Raw genomic sequence first — 19277 nt, forward strand, 5'->3', positions numbered from 1 at the left:
AAACTTTTGTTTCAAGGATAGCTGCAGGCGTATAATTGATCTGAAAGGCTTAATGCCATCAGCTTTAAATATTCATTTCCAAAAGCCACAGTTAGAGTGAAATTTAAATTTACAGCAGATTCAATTAATGCAAAGTTCATCCTGCCCCCCACCCTGGCACTGTTATTCAGTAGTGTGGAATTCCCATAGATGTACCTGAAAATGATTCCCTTACATTACAACATGTGCATGGAAGCACTAGGAGATCGCACCTTCAATATATATATAGACCCTGCCACACTATCATGCAAAGTCTTAACCCCTTCTTACCCTGGGTTAAATGATGAAGGCTGGGTGAATGAAAATCCCGAAGAGCCACCTGCAGGCTGTGCTGGAGCACCAGAAGCTGCACCAAAGGTAAATACTCCTGGGCTGTTGCCTGTAAAGTTGAAATTAGTACTACTTCCGAACTGGAACACCGGGCCTAAGACAGCGAGATATAGAGACTTAGCCTCTTGGATGAAAAGCATTGTTTCGCAATTATTTGTCTATGGGGAACTTTAATTTCTTAAGAAGCACTGAATAGGTGATTACAAAGGAGGAGAATGCAAATATAGCAGTTCACAAAGCAACTACTGCATTGCTGGAGTGCACCGATAAGATATTCTGGATTCCACAGAGCTAGATGTAAAAAAAAGCATGTTCAAGAGCACACACATTTATTTAACAAGACTTTCCAATGCTACATGGCAAAACTCGTCTGAAACCAATGCGAACTTCAAAAGCAGCTTCTAATACAAAAAAGAAAATAATCCACTTCACCATGTCCAAATCCACTGGCACAGGTAATATAGTTTTTGTTTCTGGCTAATTTTCTCTGCCCTGTGTTACACAGTGCATTAGGTAGCATATATCCTAAGCATTAGCTCTTTGGATTATATTTTGGCTGAAATGATTCATAAAGTATGTACAAAGCCATGGATCTTCAGAGGAAAAATATTCCAATAAAGCAGATGTATCATACGAAGCAAATTCTTGGAAAAAAGCAGCTAGATTAGGTAGGCAACCTAAGGCCCGGGGGCCAGATGCGGCCCAATCACCTTCTCAATCCGGCCAGCGGACGGTCTGGGAATCAGCAAGTTTTTACATGAGCAGAATGTGTCGTTTTATTTAAAATGCACCTCTAGGTAATTTGTGGGGCATAGGAATTTGTTGTTGTTTTTTACCAAAATATAGCCCGCCCCACCACATGGTCTGAGGGACGGTGGACCAGCCCACAGCTGAAAAAGGTTGCTGACCCCTGAACTAGATCTTTCAAAATACATTGTGTGTTTTTGACAATAATGTTTATCTGTCTCCATGTAAACATTTTACACTCCTGTGTTCAGTATCCCACTGAGGTGTAATTTTATCAATACAAAACAAAAAATTCTGAGCACAGAGTTAAGAGCAGCTTATCATTTATAAATTCAATGCCATTTGCACAAAAAATGTGTCTGTGTATAAGGGATTCTCAAACCAAGAAATCACTTGTGCTCCGTGTACAGATGTTTTGACATTTGACTTGACCTTCCATGCACACTATATTGAGGTAAGCACATATCACTTGAAGCATATCTAGATCATTTTCTGTTCCTAGTATTATATCAATACTACTCAACTTTTCAAATCAGTAGTTAATTTGCAAACAGAATTTGATTCAAGAAGTATTTTAAAGTGGCACTCATGATAGCATAGATTAGCATGCAAAGACTGAAAAATTAGGATGGAATAACCTAAACATAGCTCTGCCTTAGCAACACCACCAGCCTACAACGCAAGACCTCTAGAGCTTGCACTTACCAGAATTAGGAGCTGTACTAGAGCCAAAACTAGGCGGTTGGGTAGCTTGTTGTCCAAAGACAGGAGGCTGTGTACTGCTTGACACAGAGCCAAAAGCTGGAGGCGCAGGCTGAGCACCAGTAGAAAATAATGAGGAGGAGAGTGATCCAAAGGTTGGAGCAGGGGGCTGGCTGGAGCCTTGACTTTGACCAAATGTTGGTGTTTGACTGGCACCAAATGCAGGACCAGTTGCAGGAGCTGAAGACCCAGAACCAAACACAAACGAAGAGGATGAACCTAGAAAAACAAGTGAGCAGAATAAACCTGAGAACTGCTCTCGGTGGTTAAGAATCTTAACTCTTTAGATTCTACTCTGGGGTATATAGGCTTTTGCTTATTTAACAGTTTATTTCAGCTGATCTTTAATGTTAAAACTCCCTGAAATGTTCAATAACTACCTGCTCTTTTATCTCTGATTACAAGTGGATTTGCATTGCTAATTCCTGCATGTTAACTTTGAGTAGCATCCCTACCGAAAGTGCATGTGACCATGCCTCAGAGTAAACTCCTACCCAGTTTAAAATGGGTATATACGAAGCTTATCACCAGGTCAATCCACTGCTAGGGATGAAAGCAGTCTCTACTGAACTGCCTAAAACTTAATGCACATACATGTTGCCACTGTAACACTGCACTCCATTTTTGCAAGAGGAAACAACAGTGGTGGCAATAATTGAAGGGAAGGTAGGCACACTGGCAAAGGGAAAACAGAAGGCATCAGGAGACGGCTGAAGGCAAAGTAGCAGTAGGAAGACGACTTCCTATATGCAGAGGAAAGCGTTTTGAACATTCACACTGCTACATTAAAACACATTACAGCAGTATTTGATGCACACAGAGCCCATCAATGGAATGTATGTAGCTGGTGTAGCACTGCTAGTTACGATTATGAGCTGTGGAATCCCTGGTTCAATGTCAACTCAGCCAACACCATACTGGGTAGCTTTAGAAAAGCTGGTCTCTCCCCACCCCCCACACTTAGGAAGAACATTATATAAGTATCATTCAATTTGACCATGAATCTATTGAATTTGTTATGGAACGTAACTGCCATAGCACTGATAAGTTTGCCAAGTCAATCTTTTTCAAAGATCTCTGTATGTTGTTCTACAGCCAAGATTCTGGAAAACAAATCCCTCAATTGATAGCCACAAACCAAATCTCTTCAAGTTCTGAGCATACCTGCAGGACCTGCTGCTGTTGTGGTGGCTGCTGCAAAACTGAAGCCAGTGTTGGCTGCACTGTTAGTGGTGGCTGCTGTACCGAAAAGAAATGGAGCAGGAGCACTTGTATTGGAAGTGGTTGTTGGTGGCTTGCTCTCTTGGGAGAACCCAAAGGACTGGGTTGTACTGGAGTCAGAGGGATTGCCAAAAGCAGAGCTGCTCACAGTGTTGCTGGCCTGTCCAAACAAAAAGCTTGGTGGGGCAGGATTTGAGGAAGAGGTGGTGCTGCTGAACACGCCACTGCCGCCGCCACCAGCACCACCAGCAGTAGCAGCAACACTTTGCACAGCAGTGTTGGAGGAACTAGAGCTCAGGAAGCCAAATGTAGACTTTGATGATCCTGGATCTGAAAGTGAAAGGGATTAACATTATTTTTAGAAAGAAATGAAGATGCAGAGTAAAGCTAGATCACAGAATCTGTGTTGGCTTGTATATCAAAGATCCAGTGCAGGAAACCCACTACTATGACATCTCTGATAGGTAACCACCCAGCCTCTTTTTAAACGTCTCTGATGAAGGAAAGTCCAATAGCAGTTTGTTTCACTGCCAAACAGCTTATATTGTCAGAAATGTTTAGCTGAAATTTAGGTTTTTGTAATCTGCACTTTGTTGGATTAGGGTCTACCCCATGGAGTAGCAGAAAACAAATTTGCTCCATCATCTGTGTGATAGCTTTCAAATACAGTGGTACCTCTGGTTACAAACTTAATTTGTTCCAGAGGTCTGTTCTTAACCTGAAACCGTTCTTAACCTGAGATACCACTTCAGCTAATGGGGCCTCCTGCCGCTGCCACCGCACAATTTCTGTTCTCATTCTGGGGAAAGTTCTTAACTCGAGGTACTACTTCCGGGTTAGCAGAGTCTGTAACCTGAAGTGTTTGTAACCCAAGGTACCGCTGTATTTGAAGATGGCTATCAATATTGCCTCTTAACCATATCTTCCCCTGGGTAAACACAAACATCTCCTTCAACCTTTCCTCATAGGACCTGGTTCCCAAGCCCCTCATCATCTTTGTTGCCCTCCTCTGGACTAACTCAAATTTCAGTAGAATGCAGAGCACTGTGGTGCCCAGAACTGTACATAGCAGATCAGGTGAGTGTTACCAAAATGACAACAGTCTCTGACCTCAGGCTTACTATCTAGAAGTCTAGATAAACACAGATCTCTACATTTATCTTTTAAATTCATTTTGTTAGCTTTGGCTCAGTTTATCATCATCTTGAATCCTGTCTTTTATTCCTTCCTCAACAGTTGTAAAACTAACTGTGGATCTTAACTGGACAACTTCCACTTCTATTCACTGGCTGAGAAGTAGAAAGCTAGATTTTAGATGCCATAAAGGATTTCAGGAATTGTATGTGGAAATGTCCATGAGAAAATTCAACTAAGAATCCTATGAAAGCTATACCATGTTTTGCACAAATGGCATCACAGTTATGAGACACAATGGCCAGTCATTTTAGGTATGACAACTGCTGTCTAATAAATCATGATTTACTGAACTTAGGACAAGCACTATGCTCAACATGGTTTCTTCTCTAATGAGCCATAACCCAAAACTAAATCACAAACAGTTGCCCATTATATTTGCACCAGGAAAGTATGATTTAATTAATTAAAAATAAATGTTAAATAAAGTTAAATAAAAAGCAGAATATCAAACTTGAATTTTCAAAACCTGGTTTGCAGTTGGGAGATGAGGTCACAATTTCTCAGTTCAGATGTTACAGGACATTATTGTGTTAACACCCCCATAAAGAGGATGGGATGTGAAGGCAATGCTCCTTCTGATAAACCATAGATAATTTAAACCAATATTGCCTGAAATGGGTCAGCACCATGCTTGTACCAAGGCATAGGACTGCTACACCACGATCTTGCCTCTTCTCTCAATAGTTCTAGATGCCTCACCAAATGTCTTCTCACTAAGCTCCTAGTTCATCTAAAACCAAACCCATTGGTTTTGCCTCCTGCCTGTTCTTTCTCAATTCTTCTTTCACGAAATTATTTTTCCCTTTCCTTACATTTACTTGGATTATTTTCTCACATAATTCCCTTGTCTTCAAATCCAGTTTTTCTTCTTAACTCTAAGATCACTAGTCTCTTTCAAAATGGGGACACTTTTACATTCCCTTATTGCAGACTCAATCATTGTAATGTTTTATATTACTGTCTTCCTGCTCCTCCATCTTAAAAATCTTTGTTCTCAATTCTTCTGTTCATTTGATGTTATGCACACTGCTTTGACCATATGATTCCCATGTCCAATTTCTAATACTGGCTTCCTTTTCCATCTTGCATCTATCATAAGTTGTTATTGAACTTTGTGTCTTCGTTCTCTTGCTCCATGCTACCTCTCTCCCCTTGTAATAAATAATAAAACAGTAATTATAATACCCTGATGTTCTGTGGTTATTTCCCTGATTGTAATTTCCCCCCAGCTCCTATGAAATAATTCATTTATAATTATCCATGTGCAAAGATTGTTACGTACAATTCTTGTTCAATTAATCTATTCATTTTTTCAAAGTATGATTCCTGTTCCATTTTCCTACTCTGAAAGCATTGCTTTCTTTAAGAGCTGTTGTTTAGTATTGGCTATTTGACCAGTAAAAAAAACCCCAACTCAGTGAACTTGATAGTCAAGCATTTAAAGCATTAATTTAGAAAAGCTATAAGAGATACTGATGCCAAGGACAAAATTTTATTAACTGATGAAAATTAAATCATTAAGTATTGCGAACCGTTATTTTTAGCCAACTATGTTATGCACATTAAATGTGCCAAATGTGTTCAAAAGATTGAAGAGTTCTTCTTGGTTATTTGGGACCCCCATGGCAGCCCACAATATTTGTCATGGTTTATTTGATATTCACCCTGGAAACTGAAGTACCCACAAATACATTTTTGTTTAATGTTTTATAATCAGCCACTGTAAAGACCTACAGCCTGGTAATAAGTCATTCAACTGAACAGCATCCCAAACCTAATGGTGACAGCAGTTTCCAAAAGCTTGCAATTAAATGACCTATGCATGATCCTAAGGATTTAAAATCAGAAATGGCTGCTATTCCATAGCAAAAGAACATCTACAATATTCACTTAAAATATTTAAGTGTAAAATAAACTCAGTTTGTCTCTTAATTAGGTTTGCTGACAGAATTCTTAAATAAAATGTTTGTAAGACTCCAATTTAGAAGATCAAATGGGTTGTTACGAAGCATCATATTTGTACCCTATCTACGGGCAGGTTGCCTGAGCTTGCACTGAGCTTTATTGAGAGGTTACAGGCCTACAGGAACCGCGTACCTTATTTGTATGGCTAGTTTCCCACTGTAGGCCTTAAGCCATGGGTAGGCAAACTAAGGCCCAGGGGCCGGATCCAGCCCAATCGCCTTCTCAATCCAGCCCGCGGACGGTCTGGGAATCAGCGTGTTTTTACATGAGTAGAATGTGTCATTTTATTTAAAATGCATCTCTGGGTTATTTGTGGAGCATAGGAATTCGTGCCCCCCCCCCAAAAAAATATAGTCCAGCCCCCTACAAGGTTTGAGGGACAGTGAACCGGCCCCCTGCTGAAAAGGTTTGCTGACCCCTGCCTTAAACTATCCAAGGGGGGGTATTTGCCTTTTCCAAGAACACTTCACAAACATTTCAAAATAAAACACTTCTGTAGGCTTCATTTATCTCAAGGTCTCTTCATAGTTCAGTTTCTTAAATCACCTGTCAAAAAATATCTGTTTCACAACATGATGGGATAGATTATAAGGAATTTTTGTACCTACCTGCAGTGCTTGCTTGTGCTCCAAACATAAAAGCAGGCTTTGCTTGTTCAGTTTCTTTCTCTGCTGGTTTTGCTAGGCTGAAACTAAATCCAGATTTTGCTGTGCTGTCATCTTTGGTTTGCTCTGCCTTCGCAAATGGAAACATGGGTTGTGCCTTTGATTCTTCATTTTCTGCTTTCTTTCCAAACACTGATGGATAGGAAGGGGCAACAGTGTCCGGTTTTTCATCTGTCCTTCCCAAAACAAGCTGCGGGGTGGGCACGGATTCTACATTACCAAAAGTAAAGCCACCTTTTGTTGAAGGGTTTTCATCTTTTTTCTCCTCCACTTTCTTAAAGGAGAAGGGAGTGACTGAAGTTTCCTTTTCCTCTGTATTACCAAATTTGAAACCGCTTATTCCAGTTTTACTCTCAGGTGCAGCTACAGAGGCTGTGGAACCTGTGCCGAAAGTAAAGCCTCCTCCAGCAGGCTTGCCAAGTCCCTCTTTCTTCTCTTGTTGTCCAAGGTTAGCTATTCCAAACTGAAATGATGTAGAAGGCGTACTTTTAGCCCCAGAGGGAAGTCCAAAGTTGAAACTACTATTGCTCTTGCCATCTTTCACATTGTCCTCCGGTTCAGATTCCAAAGGAAAGCTTCCCAGTTTGGACCCTTCTGTTTTCGAGAATTTAAAGCCTCCAGTCACTGTGTTTGTTGATGATCCCAGCTCTGATGTAATACCAAATTTGAATCCTGTTTGCTCTCCAAATTTGAAACTCTTTTCTGCATTTCCCAGTGTCTGAGGAAGCTCTGACGTTGATGACTGAATACCAAATTTGAAGGAAGTAGTAGATGGGACTGTAGAAGCAGCAGCAGTTCCAAAACCTGAAAATAACATAGTACACCAAATGTGTTACAAACCCAACATAACCTTTTTTAAAATAGACCTGCCAAAGAAATTAAAAAATATTTTTATGTATGCGACAACGGCGGCAAGCGTCTTAATAGCACAAGGATGGAAGAATGAGGAAATCCCGATGAAAGAACTATGGCAAGAAAAACTGATGGACTATGCAGAATTGGCAAAGTTGACACACAAACTACGTGACAAGGATAACTGATTTCAAAGATGAAATCCTTTTATGAAATATTTGAAGAAGCAACAAAATGAACTGGACTCTTTGGCAGGTTTTGAATAAACATTCACAAACTCTTTATTGTAATAAATAGATAATTTGAGGATCTTTACAATTTTATAATATGCAGACAGAAAGATGTCTTGAGAAACCAGAGAAAGGAGCTGAGGGAAGTCTGGGGGGGAGGTTGGGTTTTCTGTTTGGGGGGAGGGAAAAATGGAGGGGGTAAAAACAATGTGGATGATGTATTTTTGTTAAAATTATTGTGTTGAAATTTCTAATAAAAAAAATATTTTTTTAAAAAAAGGAATGGCTAAGCTTAGGCCCAGGACAAATGCTACTCTCTAGACCTCTCTACCTAGTCCTTGGGATTTCCCCAGGAAACATACCCCTTTCTGGCCCTGCCTTAAACCCCTGAGTGATTTTGTCAGCTGGACTGCATCCCTGAAATCAGACAATGCCTTTTGGCTGCCTGGAGGAGAAAGGGTTGGGTGGGCAATTAGACCCAAAGCTTCCTTAATTTGAAAGGGTGAGGGGACCTCTCAGAGTTTAAAGGATTAGGGGATAAATTGGAGGTGTATCCATTGCAGATGTGATCTATATTGACTCCTTTGTTTTCTATGAATGTGCACATTGAGATGTACTATTCAGGTACTTTTATCTGACTTAGCCGAGCAGCTTTGGATCCAACAAGTGACACAACTGCAGAAAACTGATTCTGGGCATGGCTCTCCTTATTTAGAGGTGAAAGCCTGAATCGTGGGTAGAGGGGGAAATTAAAAAGGAGGAGAAAATTAAGGCGCAGAATACGCACACATGATTTTTTTTGAGAGAGCATTTATACTCTTTACCTACCTTTGAGTTCAGTCTTGCTGCCTGGTTTTGAACTCTCACAAGCAACACACTTTGTGGCATCTGCTTTGTTTTGTACTAAGCATGTTTCGCAGTCCCAGCTTCCCTCCGGCTTCTTGAATTTATCTAAGCCTAGAAATCCTCCAGAGAGAGCAGGTAAAGAGGAAGCACTGCTACTCACCACAGGCACTGAACTTCCTAGATAATGAAACATAGCATAAAGTAAACCATTAGCAGTTCTGCCCATGTAGGCCAAAAACATAAAGATGAAAATACCTATTTTAAACTTGCAAGAGAAACTTAGAAACTGAATTATCCGAACTGCAATAATTGCCCTTAGAGTAGGAAAACTTGCTATGATAAAGCAATCTAAACCATCTAAATTAAAATGATATATACTCCTAGAATTTAGCAATTTTTTCTGCTCTGTCCTAGCAAGTGCTATGTGTGTATTCTTCATCTGAAGCAACAATTAAAGTTGCCCATACTTTTTAATTGTTAGGTATTCCAGTTTATGACATTTTCTATGTCTATATTTTTATGGGGAAATGGGTGATATTTTCTTCAACATCTTCATAAGAGATCTCAGGTGAGGTTGAAAGAGAAAAATATTTGTAAACCAACTAGAGTATTTTGAAATCACCAGAACCATAATTTTGACAAGGTAAAGTATCTTCTTAAATTCAGTACTATAGTAATTAATATACCAGTGACAACCTCATGAACTTTAACTGTTCAGGGTAACATGCAAAATAGTTTCAGAAAGCTATAAAATTCCATTTATTTCATGAATAACTTGGGAGAAAATTACTGTTCTTATATTTTCTTTCCATTTTAAGGACACAATATAAAAATCTGCATTGTTTTACCATCAAAATAAAATCCAGGTAGGAAAGGTAATAAAAGGTAACTGCCTTGTCCTTCAGTTTGGGCTTCTAAGAGATCAAACTTAATCAGAGTGAAACTAAAGTTCATAAGAGCCTATCTAGTTTGCTACATGAGTACAGAATTTCAGGTTAGGGTGACGTCTTAGTCCTAGTGTCAAGTTTATTTCTTGAAGTCACATGGATGAATGAACTATCAGTTATAAAAATACAGAAAGGAACAGTGAAAAACAGTATGTGCTATTTTCAGAACCCCTCCACTTTACTTCAAACAAAAGGTATTACTACATTATATAGTAGCAAAATTTTGATATTGCCCAAAGGTGTCAATAGGCTGAGACACTATTTATAACTGCTGATCACCATGTTAGCTTAGTTACCATACCACATAGTGACAAAAATAAGGGTTGAGAACAGGGACTTTAACTATAAATAGGTAAAATGGGGGTAATATCCAACTAAGTTCTACTCAGTGTAGACCCAGTAGGTGGAACTGAGCAATGCACTATTAAAAATGTTCTGTTTGTGCAAGTGTTGCAGCTTGCCAAAAGGAATAATTACCCCCGCCATGCTGTCCTGCGAGGGGGGGGGGGTGGACATGAGGCGAGGGGCCCTGTTGTGAAAGCTGAAGTCATTGTGCAGGACTTCTGCTGACAGGGTACATTAGGTGAATCCCACCCACTGAAATTAATTAACCTAAGTTAGTCATGCCCCCTAACTTCAATGGATCTACTGCTGAAGGAATGGGTTTCCCAAACCCAAAACTGACTGTGCAGGCAGTTTGAAATAGGCACCAAAATCCCTATTTTTCCTTAGCCAAAATCCATTAACTTGAGCTCTGAGTCAATGTATAAACAAAAACCCAGCTGTATAGACAAGTGCTCAGAGCCCTCTCCTTTATCAGTTTGTGATGGCAAGGATGGCCTTGACTGTACCAGTAGAACAGGGAAGACACGTCTGTGCCTTATCTTACGTACTGACCACAAAGACGCACAGACCTAGTCCAGGAACAGTGCCAGAGTGTGTTCTTGGAGTTGGTGACCTCTTGCTCCAAGATAAGAGTGTAGGAACAGGAATATCCTTTTATGGTCAGAAGTACAGGAAGGAAAACCCTTTTATGGTTAAGAGCAGGGACATCTGTGATGTCAACCTGTGTGTACAAGCTGATGTGGCTGGATTCCTGGGGAAGGGGGGAGAGGGTGCCTGGAGGATATATATATACTGCATGAAATCTCTCATTTCTTTGGACTTGCTGTGGACTGACCACGCAAGTGCCTTCTGCTATCCGGAGAGCAGGAGTAAAGAACTCTTTCTCTCTGGGTCCTTTTGGATGCAAAATGAAGGTGGGGCACGCTCCGCTGGTGAGCGCAGGGGCCAGGAACGGAACCCACGCATGAAATGTTAGTCTGTACTTCCTGTATGTTCTTACATATTAAAACTCCAGTAAATATTCAGTGGTGCCCTCTATTGTTTTCTTCTCAACATAGGGTTCTTCACATAGCACAATGCCCGTTTCCTCAAAACTAAGTTCCATGCCGTAATAAAGATTAGGATTATAGGATTATAGCTGCGTATGTCCCACCCTAATCAATGACCAAATACGGCAAACTCACCTGGTTTGTCCGACTGACAGGCAACACATTTGCTATCCTCTGCCTTATTTGACACTAAGCACACAGAACATTCCCAAGCATCTTTTGGCTTCTTGAATTTGTCTCCAAATCCAAAACTGACTGTGAGATCAGTAGAGCCAGAAGAGGAAGTCACTGTTGTTACATTGTCTGTGACTGCAGGAAACACAAAGGCTGGTTTTACTCCTGTCCCAGGTTTTGGTGTCTCACATGCCACACATTTTGTAGCCTCTGGTTTGTTCTGGACTAAGCAAGTATCACAGTCCCAAGTTCCAGCTGCTGCCTTAAACTTGTCTCCAAAGCCCTGTGTCCCCTTTGTAGAATGAGCTGCTTTCAAGGCTGAGTTAAACTGAGTACCAGTCTGCTTAGTACCATCTGACATCGGCACTTTGGCGGCTTGGCAGGCTACACATTTGGTATCTGCCAGCTTGTTTTGCACAAGACACGTATCGCACTGCCAATGGGCTGACCCTTGTTTCAAAGCATCTCCAAGTCCTGAAACAGTTCCGGAGAAAGTACTTATTGCAGGCCTTGTATAAACTACTGTGCTTGCTGTAACAGGTGGCGCGGCTGCGGATGAGTATGTGGTTGAAGATGCAAAGCCTAAGAAAGAGAAAAGGAAATAGTCTTGAGTTCCTAACAAAGACTCTACTTTTACAGGAAAGCCAAGCAAACGATTTTAAAACAGAAGATTCATTGATGAACCATACTGCGCATATGGTTATGCAGGCACAGAAATAGCTGGGTAAGAAGAATGGCTATCATAGTATGGTAAAAATCACTGCACATAACATGAAACCCTTACACAAATATGTATACATATTGTTAGCACTTGCAGTCTCTTTTCCAACCAAATTATTGAACAAAACAGAAATTTATACCAAAAACTGAGTTTGAAACCTTTGTAATTAATACCAAACCAATGAAAGGTCCACATTCTAAAATTTATGTTATCCAGATTTATCTTGAGTCTAGCAATGAGAAATGTAGGTAACAATGGAAATTGATTTGAAATTCCCTATTCCTAAAGGAAGCTGGCAATATATTTGAAAGTTGGAGACAATACTCTCTTCTCAATGTGGCTATTCCTTTTTTCAAAAATTGGCATTATTGGTATTATATATGAGACTGGATTAAGAAAATATATAGAGGGCCAGATTTAACTGCCTGAACCTGCTAGCAGAAGCCCATACAACTACTTCCATCAAAGCAATGAGGCTTTCCGCCTCCTCTCCCCCTCCCCCCCATTTGGCTCTGAGAACCTGCCCCCCCCCAACAGAGGAAGGAGAGGGAAAATCATTCCTTTGGGCAAGCAGAAATGCTGGCACTGATAGAACGCTTATTACACTGCAACATCCCTACAACTGTTTTCTTTAAAGTGCCATAGAAATCATAGAATCATAGAACTGTAGAGTTGCAAGTGACCCTGAGGGTTATCTAGTCCAACTCCCTGCAATGTCAAGACTCAAAACCAAGGCCCTAAGATTACGGGTCTCATTGTCAGTTATCACTTAACGCTAAATGAAATCTCATCAACCGACTCACCAGGACTCTTTAAAATATCCAGCACACTTCCTTCTTTCAGGACTTTTGCAGGCTTAAAGGGACCATCATACTCATGATCTCTCTTACTGCTGATGCTATTGACCGCTGCAGGTGTGAAGAAAATAATAGGTGAAGAACCTTTTACAAGGTTCATGGCTCGGCCCCTGTTGTGTGTACTTATGAGGATCCACCAACACACATACAAACACACACCTGCCTACACAGAACCCATCTTAAAAATTTCCATAAGGTAGCTTACTGGATGAAGCACAAACAACTTGCTGTCCATAGAAGGTAAATGATATATTTCATTGGAAGTCAGACACATATGCTTGGATAAGGTTCTATTTAAACTGGATTGTACTCAGAATGGAGGCCGGGAATACATTTGCTTCTGATGTCACAAAGAATATAAAGTTTTAAAAGCCTAACCAAAATTCAATCTTAATTCCCTGCCTGGAGAAAATGTTTGCATTAAATGCCAACTTCATTACCTGCATTACTCTGAGTCAATACTGGGGTATCCTTGGATCCTGAAGGATCAGATGATTTTGCAACAGGAACACTAAATTTGAATGCACCAGCCTGCCAGGAGATAAAATTTAGAAGTCAAAAGAAAACAACAGCCTAGTTTACATAGGCTCATAAATGTGAACTGCAGATTTCTGGTTCCTAACATTGAATTTCCAAGGTGAGTATTAAACATATTTTTATCTCTATCATTCCTGTCTTTCTTCTGTCACAAGTTTTACTTATGCATTTTTTACTTACAGACACTGATGGCAGCACTTCTGCTTCTGTCGATTTTACAATTGGAGATGAAAATCTGTACACAGGACTGCTAGCATTACTGGCTGGTTGCACCTAATTATTTAAAAGAAATGCATTTTAATAGCTTGAATGAAGTGAATTACAAGTCACTGATTAATAATGCAAAAACAAATGTGCTCAAATTAGGTAGGTGACTTTTGGCATGGATCCAAAGCAACCCATTCCGTTTCTCAAACAGCAGCTGTCCTTTTCTCTGCCTATACACTATACAACATATGACAAGATGTTTAGAAGACTGAGGAGAGTTTCAAAAGCAGTTTGTAATAAGACACAGCAATTGTGTGAATGTTTATAGCAGTAGGGCACATCCACAGCATACCCTGAAAGCACTCTTTCTTACACTACTTTAATGGTCATGGCTTCCCCCAATAAATCCTGGGAACTGCAGTTTGCAAAGATTGCTGAGAACTGGTAGGAAACCCTTAACAAACAACAGTTTCCGGGATTATTTTGGGGACATGGCTGTTGTTGACAATACCCATTCTGTTTCTGAGCTCCTAACTTCTTAGCTCTTGTAACTGCCAAAGGGGAAAAACCTACAAAGAGAACTGAAGCCTTATCTCCATAAAGCTTGCTGCGTAAACTTTTGACAAACTGTTGCACTGAACAAGGCCACCCCCATAAAGAGCTTGCTATGCAGCAGCTCAGAGTAGCTGACACAAGCATAAAAAGCCAGTTTTTTTAAGAAAAAGAAAAAACATTTGCCTTGATATCACCAATATGGCAACCATGTTACTATCAACAATCATTTATCATGAACCATTACTGTAGGGGTGCTACAAAGCCCAAAGCACGAACTGCCTTGGGACAATTTTTTTACAGATCGCACGCCAGTGAAGGGCTGGGACCAGAAACAAAAGTGGGTGAAGCAACCAATGCAACTCTTACATCCTAGCCATGCAGAAGTCAGAGGCACCCTCTCTCCATCCAGGCAAGCAGCATTCTCACAGTTCAAGGATACATTCCAGACAGACAGACACACTCAGGGTGGGCAAAGAAAGGGCCAGTGAAGGGTGGGGCTGTCCTTTAAAGGATTCTCAAATAGCACATGGCTGAAAATTAAAGGCAGGTGAATAGACAAAGGGTTGGGGTGAATCTACAGGAGAGAACAGGTAGAGTATGCAAGCAAAACCTTGATTCAGGCACAAATTACCTTTTTAGCCACTGATTGTGCAGAACTGACAGGCGTAGATGAGACAGTAGTACTGCTAGCAAGCAGGCCAAAGCTGAAGTTTGGCAAAGATGATGTACTGATGGGCAAAGATATTTCTGGTAGCACTGGCATATCAATTTCCTACAATGGAACAATGATGCAATTATTTTCCAAGTTCCACTGAAACCTACATTTTAGTTCTACTCAGCCTATTTCGGCAGGACAAATTAAAGGAACCCAACAAGTAATGAAACTGTTGTTGACCTTATCAATGAAATCCTAAAGAACTAAAAAAAAAAAAAAAAGAAGAAGAAGTACACCAAAAGTACATACAGGGTAAATAAAAGCACCACAATAACTGAAATTTGGGGTGATACAGGATTTGACTGTTTTATAGCTCATGTGCCCTCCTATACCTGCAGACAGAGCCTTCCTCAGCAATAGCTAAAGCAATATACCATGAATTGTACCTATGTCTCAAAACATGGGAAACCCGGCCAGATGGGTGGAGTATAATTATTATTATTTATAAAAACCTAGTGAGCTACAACTTTCTGCTGCTGTAATTTGGTGCTGATTAGCGCTATACACAGCCACACCCAGCCACCTTGCAGAGCGTGCCTATATCATTAGAATATTTCCCCTCCTCTTCCATTCCTAAATTGGAGTATTAACCCTGCATATAAATCCTATACTCTGCTACAAAGCAGAGCATAGGCTTGGAAAGCTGTCTAAATCTAATGGACAGTATTCTACTAGCAAGTCCTGTCAGTACATGAATTCCCACTTGTGCAATAGAACTTTCACCCCTCCTCATCCTCTGCTCCAGAAGGTTGGGAGAAGTCGTGGAATAGCTTTAGGGGTGCACAGGAGGAAGGTATTCCATTGCACATAGAAAAATCCTTGGGCTGCTGAACATTTGCCCTATGTTGGATTCCATCCAATGACTAAAATACTAAGTTTGTCCATTCAATCAGGCTGTGAATAAACAGCTTTGAAGCTCCAAACTACTCCATAAACGAGTACTTCAATTTCATTCATGCATACACATTGTTCTCTCTCCCTCTCTCTCTCTCTCTCTCTCTCTCTCTCTCTCTCTCACACACACACACACACACACACACACACAGTGTAGTTGAACAAATAATCTTACCTCCTCTTGTGCAGGTTTTGATACATAGTGGACACCTCTTTCCCTTCTCATTTTGCCGCCACCAACTCCTACTGAAGGAGGAAGCCCATTGGTTGCAGAGGAACTGAACCTGGGGTTTGTGACACTGCTGAAAGAGAATCAAATATATGTTATATAGCTTTTCAGGGTCCTACAAACAAAGCAACAACAAAGGATGTATATGCATACTGATAATAGTGATATATCAATATATATTGGGGGGAGGGGATAAGCGACGTTGCCCAAAATGGCAAAGTGGCAAAAGTTAGCAAGCGGGGAAAACGAAAGCAAAAAACTGGGGGGGGGGGTTACAGCTGACTTGCTGAGCTGAGCTTAAAGGACCAGGGAGGAAGAAAGCAGATGCGATATCAGCAGCTATCACATTCACATTAACCCATGGTTTGGCACAGCGTTAAATGTGAACTTCTGTTTCCTAAGTAAAAACAGAGAAGAGTCTTGCGGCACTTGAAACACTGACAGCACTTCTTGCATTTCCTTTTCCTCTGACCTCAGAGCCTTCAAATCCATGCCCTAGTGTGTATATAAACTTGAAGGATTGTATTGCGAATGAAGTGGATTCTAATCCATGCCATACTAGTCTTCAAGGTGCCACAAGACTCTTTACTGTTTTTGCAACACAAAACTAACACAGCTACCCCTTTGGAAACTTTTTATATAAACATATCTCTGTTATTATGCCTATTATTTAATTGCCTGCTTTGCATAAGGGACAAATGAACAGGGTACTAATGAAAAACCCATAAGAGCAATTATAATATGTCTTTTAGATTTAGGATATACATCACATACCTTTCTGGTGATTCTATCTTCTGCTCTGCTGCCAGATTTTTCTCTTGTACTCCCTGTAAAGGATAAAAAAATACTTCAGGTTTTAATTCTTTTTTTCTGATTCGCTATTCCTAAAAAAAAGAGAGACTAAACGTTGGTGCATGTAATAGGAAGCCACTGATCCTTGTTTACGCAAATGCCTTTCTCATGTACACTTAAGCTTTATATGGCTTTTTGCAGAAGTACTCCTTTACTGCCCCCTGCTGCCTGAAGTTAAAGAGCACTGGCTTATACATTTTCTTATATCCATAAAATAATTCTGAACATTTCTGTGTATACCCCCCCCCCAAACCAAACCCTATTACTAAGCACTGTTCAACCTCAGGTGTAAATTTTATCCTGGAGGTTAATTCTGCGCCATTAATTCTGCAAGTTGAGTTTATTGTGATGCAGAACTCTTCTTGTATAGTGCAAAGCTGCAACACTGGATTCTAGTTTGTAAGTAAAGTATAATAATAATAATAATAATAATAATAATAATAATAATAATAGGCTACTGGGGTTCTTTGGACTACTGTGATTATTTAGTTTTGAGCATAGTATTTCACCTATTCATCTCTCCCACTTTCTCCTCTAGGGCTTCCTTATAGCCCAATGAGGAATTTCAAGATAACATTGTGCTCTAGAAGCTTCTGTGTTAGACTGTGTGTTTGGAATGAGATACCAATAAAATGTCCCACCCCCCCATGTTAAACTAGATTAATTGTGAAATCAGTTATTAACTTTTTATCCGGCTACAACTTTTAAAGGGATCCACTGGAATCCTAGTTATCAGACTGATACTGTCATAAGGAAGTGTGTGAGCGTTTAAACTGTAAAGCAGCCACTGGGTTGCCCAATCAGATCAGAGTGTGATGGTATTGGGGAAGAGGGTGCTTGTGGTTAAAGATGGTGTACAGTCATACATACCTTATGGTTCATCTCTATTCTCTGTCGAATCTTGCCTGATTCAGTAGCAGATGGTAGAGATGGTTTAAAATATTGTGAACGACTCATTGACAGTGGAACGGTCTTCGGAGTCACAAGCTTCTGGACTGGAGGATAATGGGATTCAGCCTTTAAATGAAACAGTGTTGAGTTAATCAAAACTGATTTGAATAAAGCTGGGCAATGCTATGTATGTATGTACACCCCCATGTCTGTACATGAAAGGTGTTTATGCACATGTTTCAATGGTCTTGAACAAATACAAATGCATCCCTTATTACCAATTTTATTTAAAAACAAATTATGGTTACCTAAGACTCATGAAATGTTCCCATTTAGTTGGGGAGCTGCTAGGAAATTTCCGCAAACCTTGCCATCAAGAGGTTAACTGTCAGACCTGAACTGAGATGTCTGGCAAGGAAATTAAGAGAGTTCCAGAATTTTCTTTTGCAGAGATAAGCTACATGCATGGCTTTTTTGTGACAGTACTCACTAGTAAAGTGTCGGCACCTTCTTTTCTTTTTTGCTGTAATGTCAACCATGTTGTGCTGACACTCATAGCACTGTTATCAATATACGAGTACTAGCTCCTCTATTTTTATTTTATTTTTACTAAGTAAAGCCCTGCCTTTGTGTATCCCTTTCGCCCTAAAACTGTGGAAAAGGAAGTCTTCAAAGCCATACTGGTGAAATGGATCAATACCTGAATTCCTGTTTTACAAAGTGTCTACTTCTATGCCTGGGAGCAGATATTGTCTCAGGTCTCCCACCGTGGAACGGATACAGCTTTTAATACAGTGAATGTATTTTTACTGTAGGGAAAGAGAATACTGCACTTCCTGTGTTAAATTCCTAATCTGCATGAAGGGTTTCCTCCCCACCCTGGATAAGTGTTTCTTACTGCTAGAGGGAGTTGTGGGGGTGGTCTCAGGCTGTAAGGCAGGGTTTCTCAAACTTGGGTCCCCACTGGGGATGAAGGGAGCTGTTTTCCAACAAATGCTGGGGACCTACTTTTGAAAAACCCTGCTGTAAGGGTCTCAGTCAGTCCTAATTGGGCAAGAGGATACCCATGTTTGATCTTGCGTCTTTGTTGTCAATGGCTGCTGTCCCTTTACAGTATTACCTCTGGTTACATACTTAATTCGTTCTGGAGGTCCGTTCTTAACCTGAAGCACCACTTTAGCTAATGGAGCCTCCCGCTGCCGCTGCACAATTTCTGATCTCATCCTGAAACAAAGTTCTTAACCTGAGGTACTATTTCTGGGTTAGCAGAGTCTTTTAACCTGAAGCGTATGTAACCTGTTGTACCATTATATTATCCAGGAGCGTTCAAGCATCTCTGGAGTTATTCCCTGCTTGCTGTGTCTGACTGGAGAAAGCTCTCTTCTACACAGGATGGCAGTTAAACATCTGATTTGCATAGCCCTGTCTGTTGGGAGTGAGTGGGCGGAAC

The 19277-nt window shown here is 40.4% G+C and overlaps 1 protein-coding gene across 4 annotated transcripts in view; it reads right to left on the reverse strand.

Annotated features, from left to right (window-relative positions):
• NUP153 (nucleoporin 153) overlaps nucleotides 1-19277 on the reverse strand; it is a 39932-nt gene that overhangs the window by 1287 nt on the left and 19368 nt on the right. For 2 of the 4 annotated variants that reach the window (XM_081918470.1, XM_081918469.1), the window contains exons 9-21: nucleotides 17807-17953; nucleotides 16859-16911; nucleotides 16031-16157; nucleotides 14878-15018; nucleotides 13665-13757; nucleotides 13388-13478; nucleotides 12894-12998; nucleotides 11331-11951; nucleotides 8837-9031; nucleotides 6870-7730; nucleotides 3043-3429; nucleotides 1822-2097; nucleotides 310-463 (exon numbers count right to left, since the gene is read on the reverse strand). In XM_081918470.1, the coding sequence (XP_081774596.1) occupies nucleotides 310-463; nucleotides 1822-2097; nucleotides 3043-3429; nucleotides 6870-7730; nucleotides 8837-9031; nucleotides 11331-11951; nucleotides 12894-12998; nucleotides 13388-13478; nucleotides 13665-13757; nucleotides 14878-15018; nucleotides 16031-16157; nucleotides 16859-16911; nucleotides 17807-17953 (3251 nt within the window). Of the gene's footprint in view, nucleotides 1-309; nucleotides 464-1821; nucleotides 2098-3042; nucleotides 3430-4959; nucleotides 5448-6869; nucleotides 7731-8836; nucleotides 9032-11330; nucleotides 11952-12893; nucleotides 12999-13387; nucleotides 13479-13664; nucleotides 13758-14877; nucleotides 15019-16030; nucleotides 16158-16858; nucleotides 16912-17806; nucleotides 17954-19277 lie in introns of those variants that run through there. The other 2 variants (XM_081918471.1, XM_081918472.1) reach the window with 2 other exon arrangements.

Source organism: Podarcis melisellensis, assembly GCF_964234715.1.
Source record: "Podarcis melisellensis genome assembly, chromosome: 7".
In the NCBI taxonomy this organism is placed as follows: domain Eukaryota; kingdom Metazoa; phylum Chordata; class Lepidosauria; order Squamata; family Lacertidae; genus Podarcis; species Podarcis melisellensis.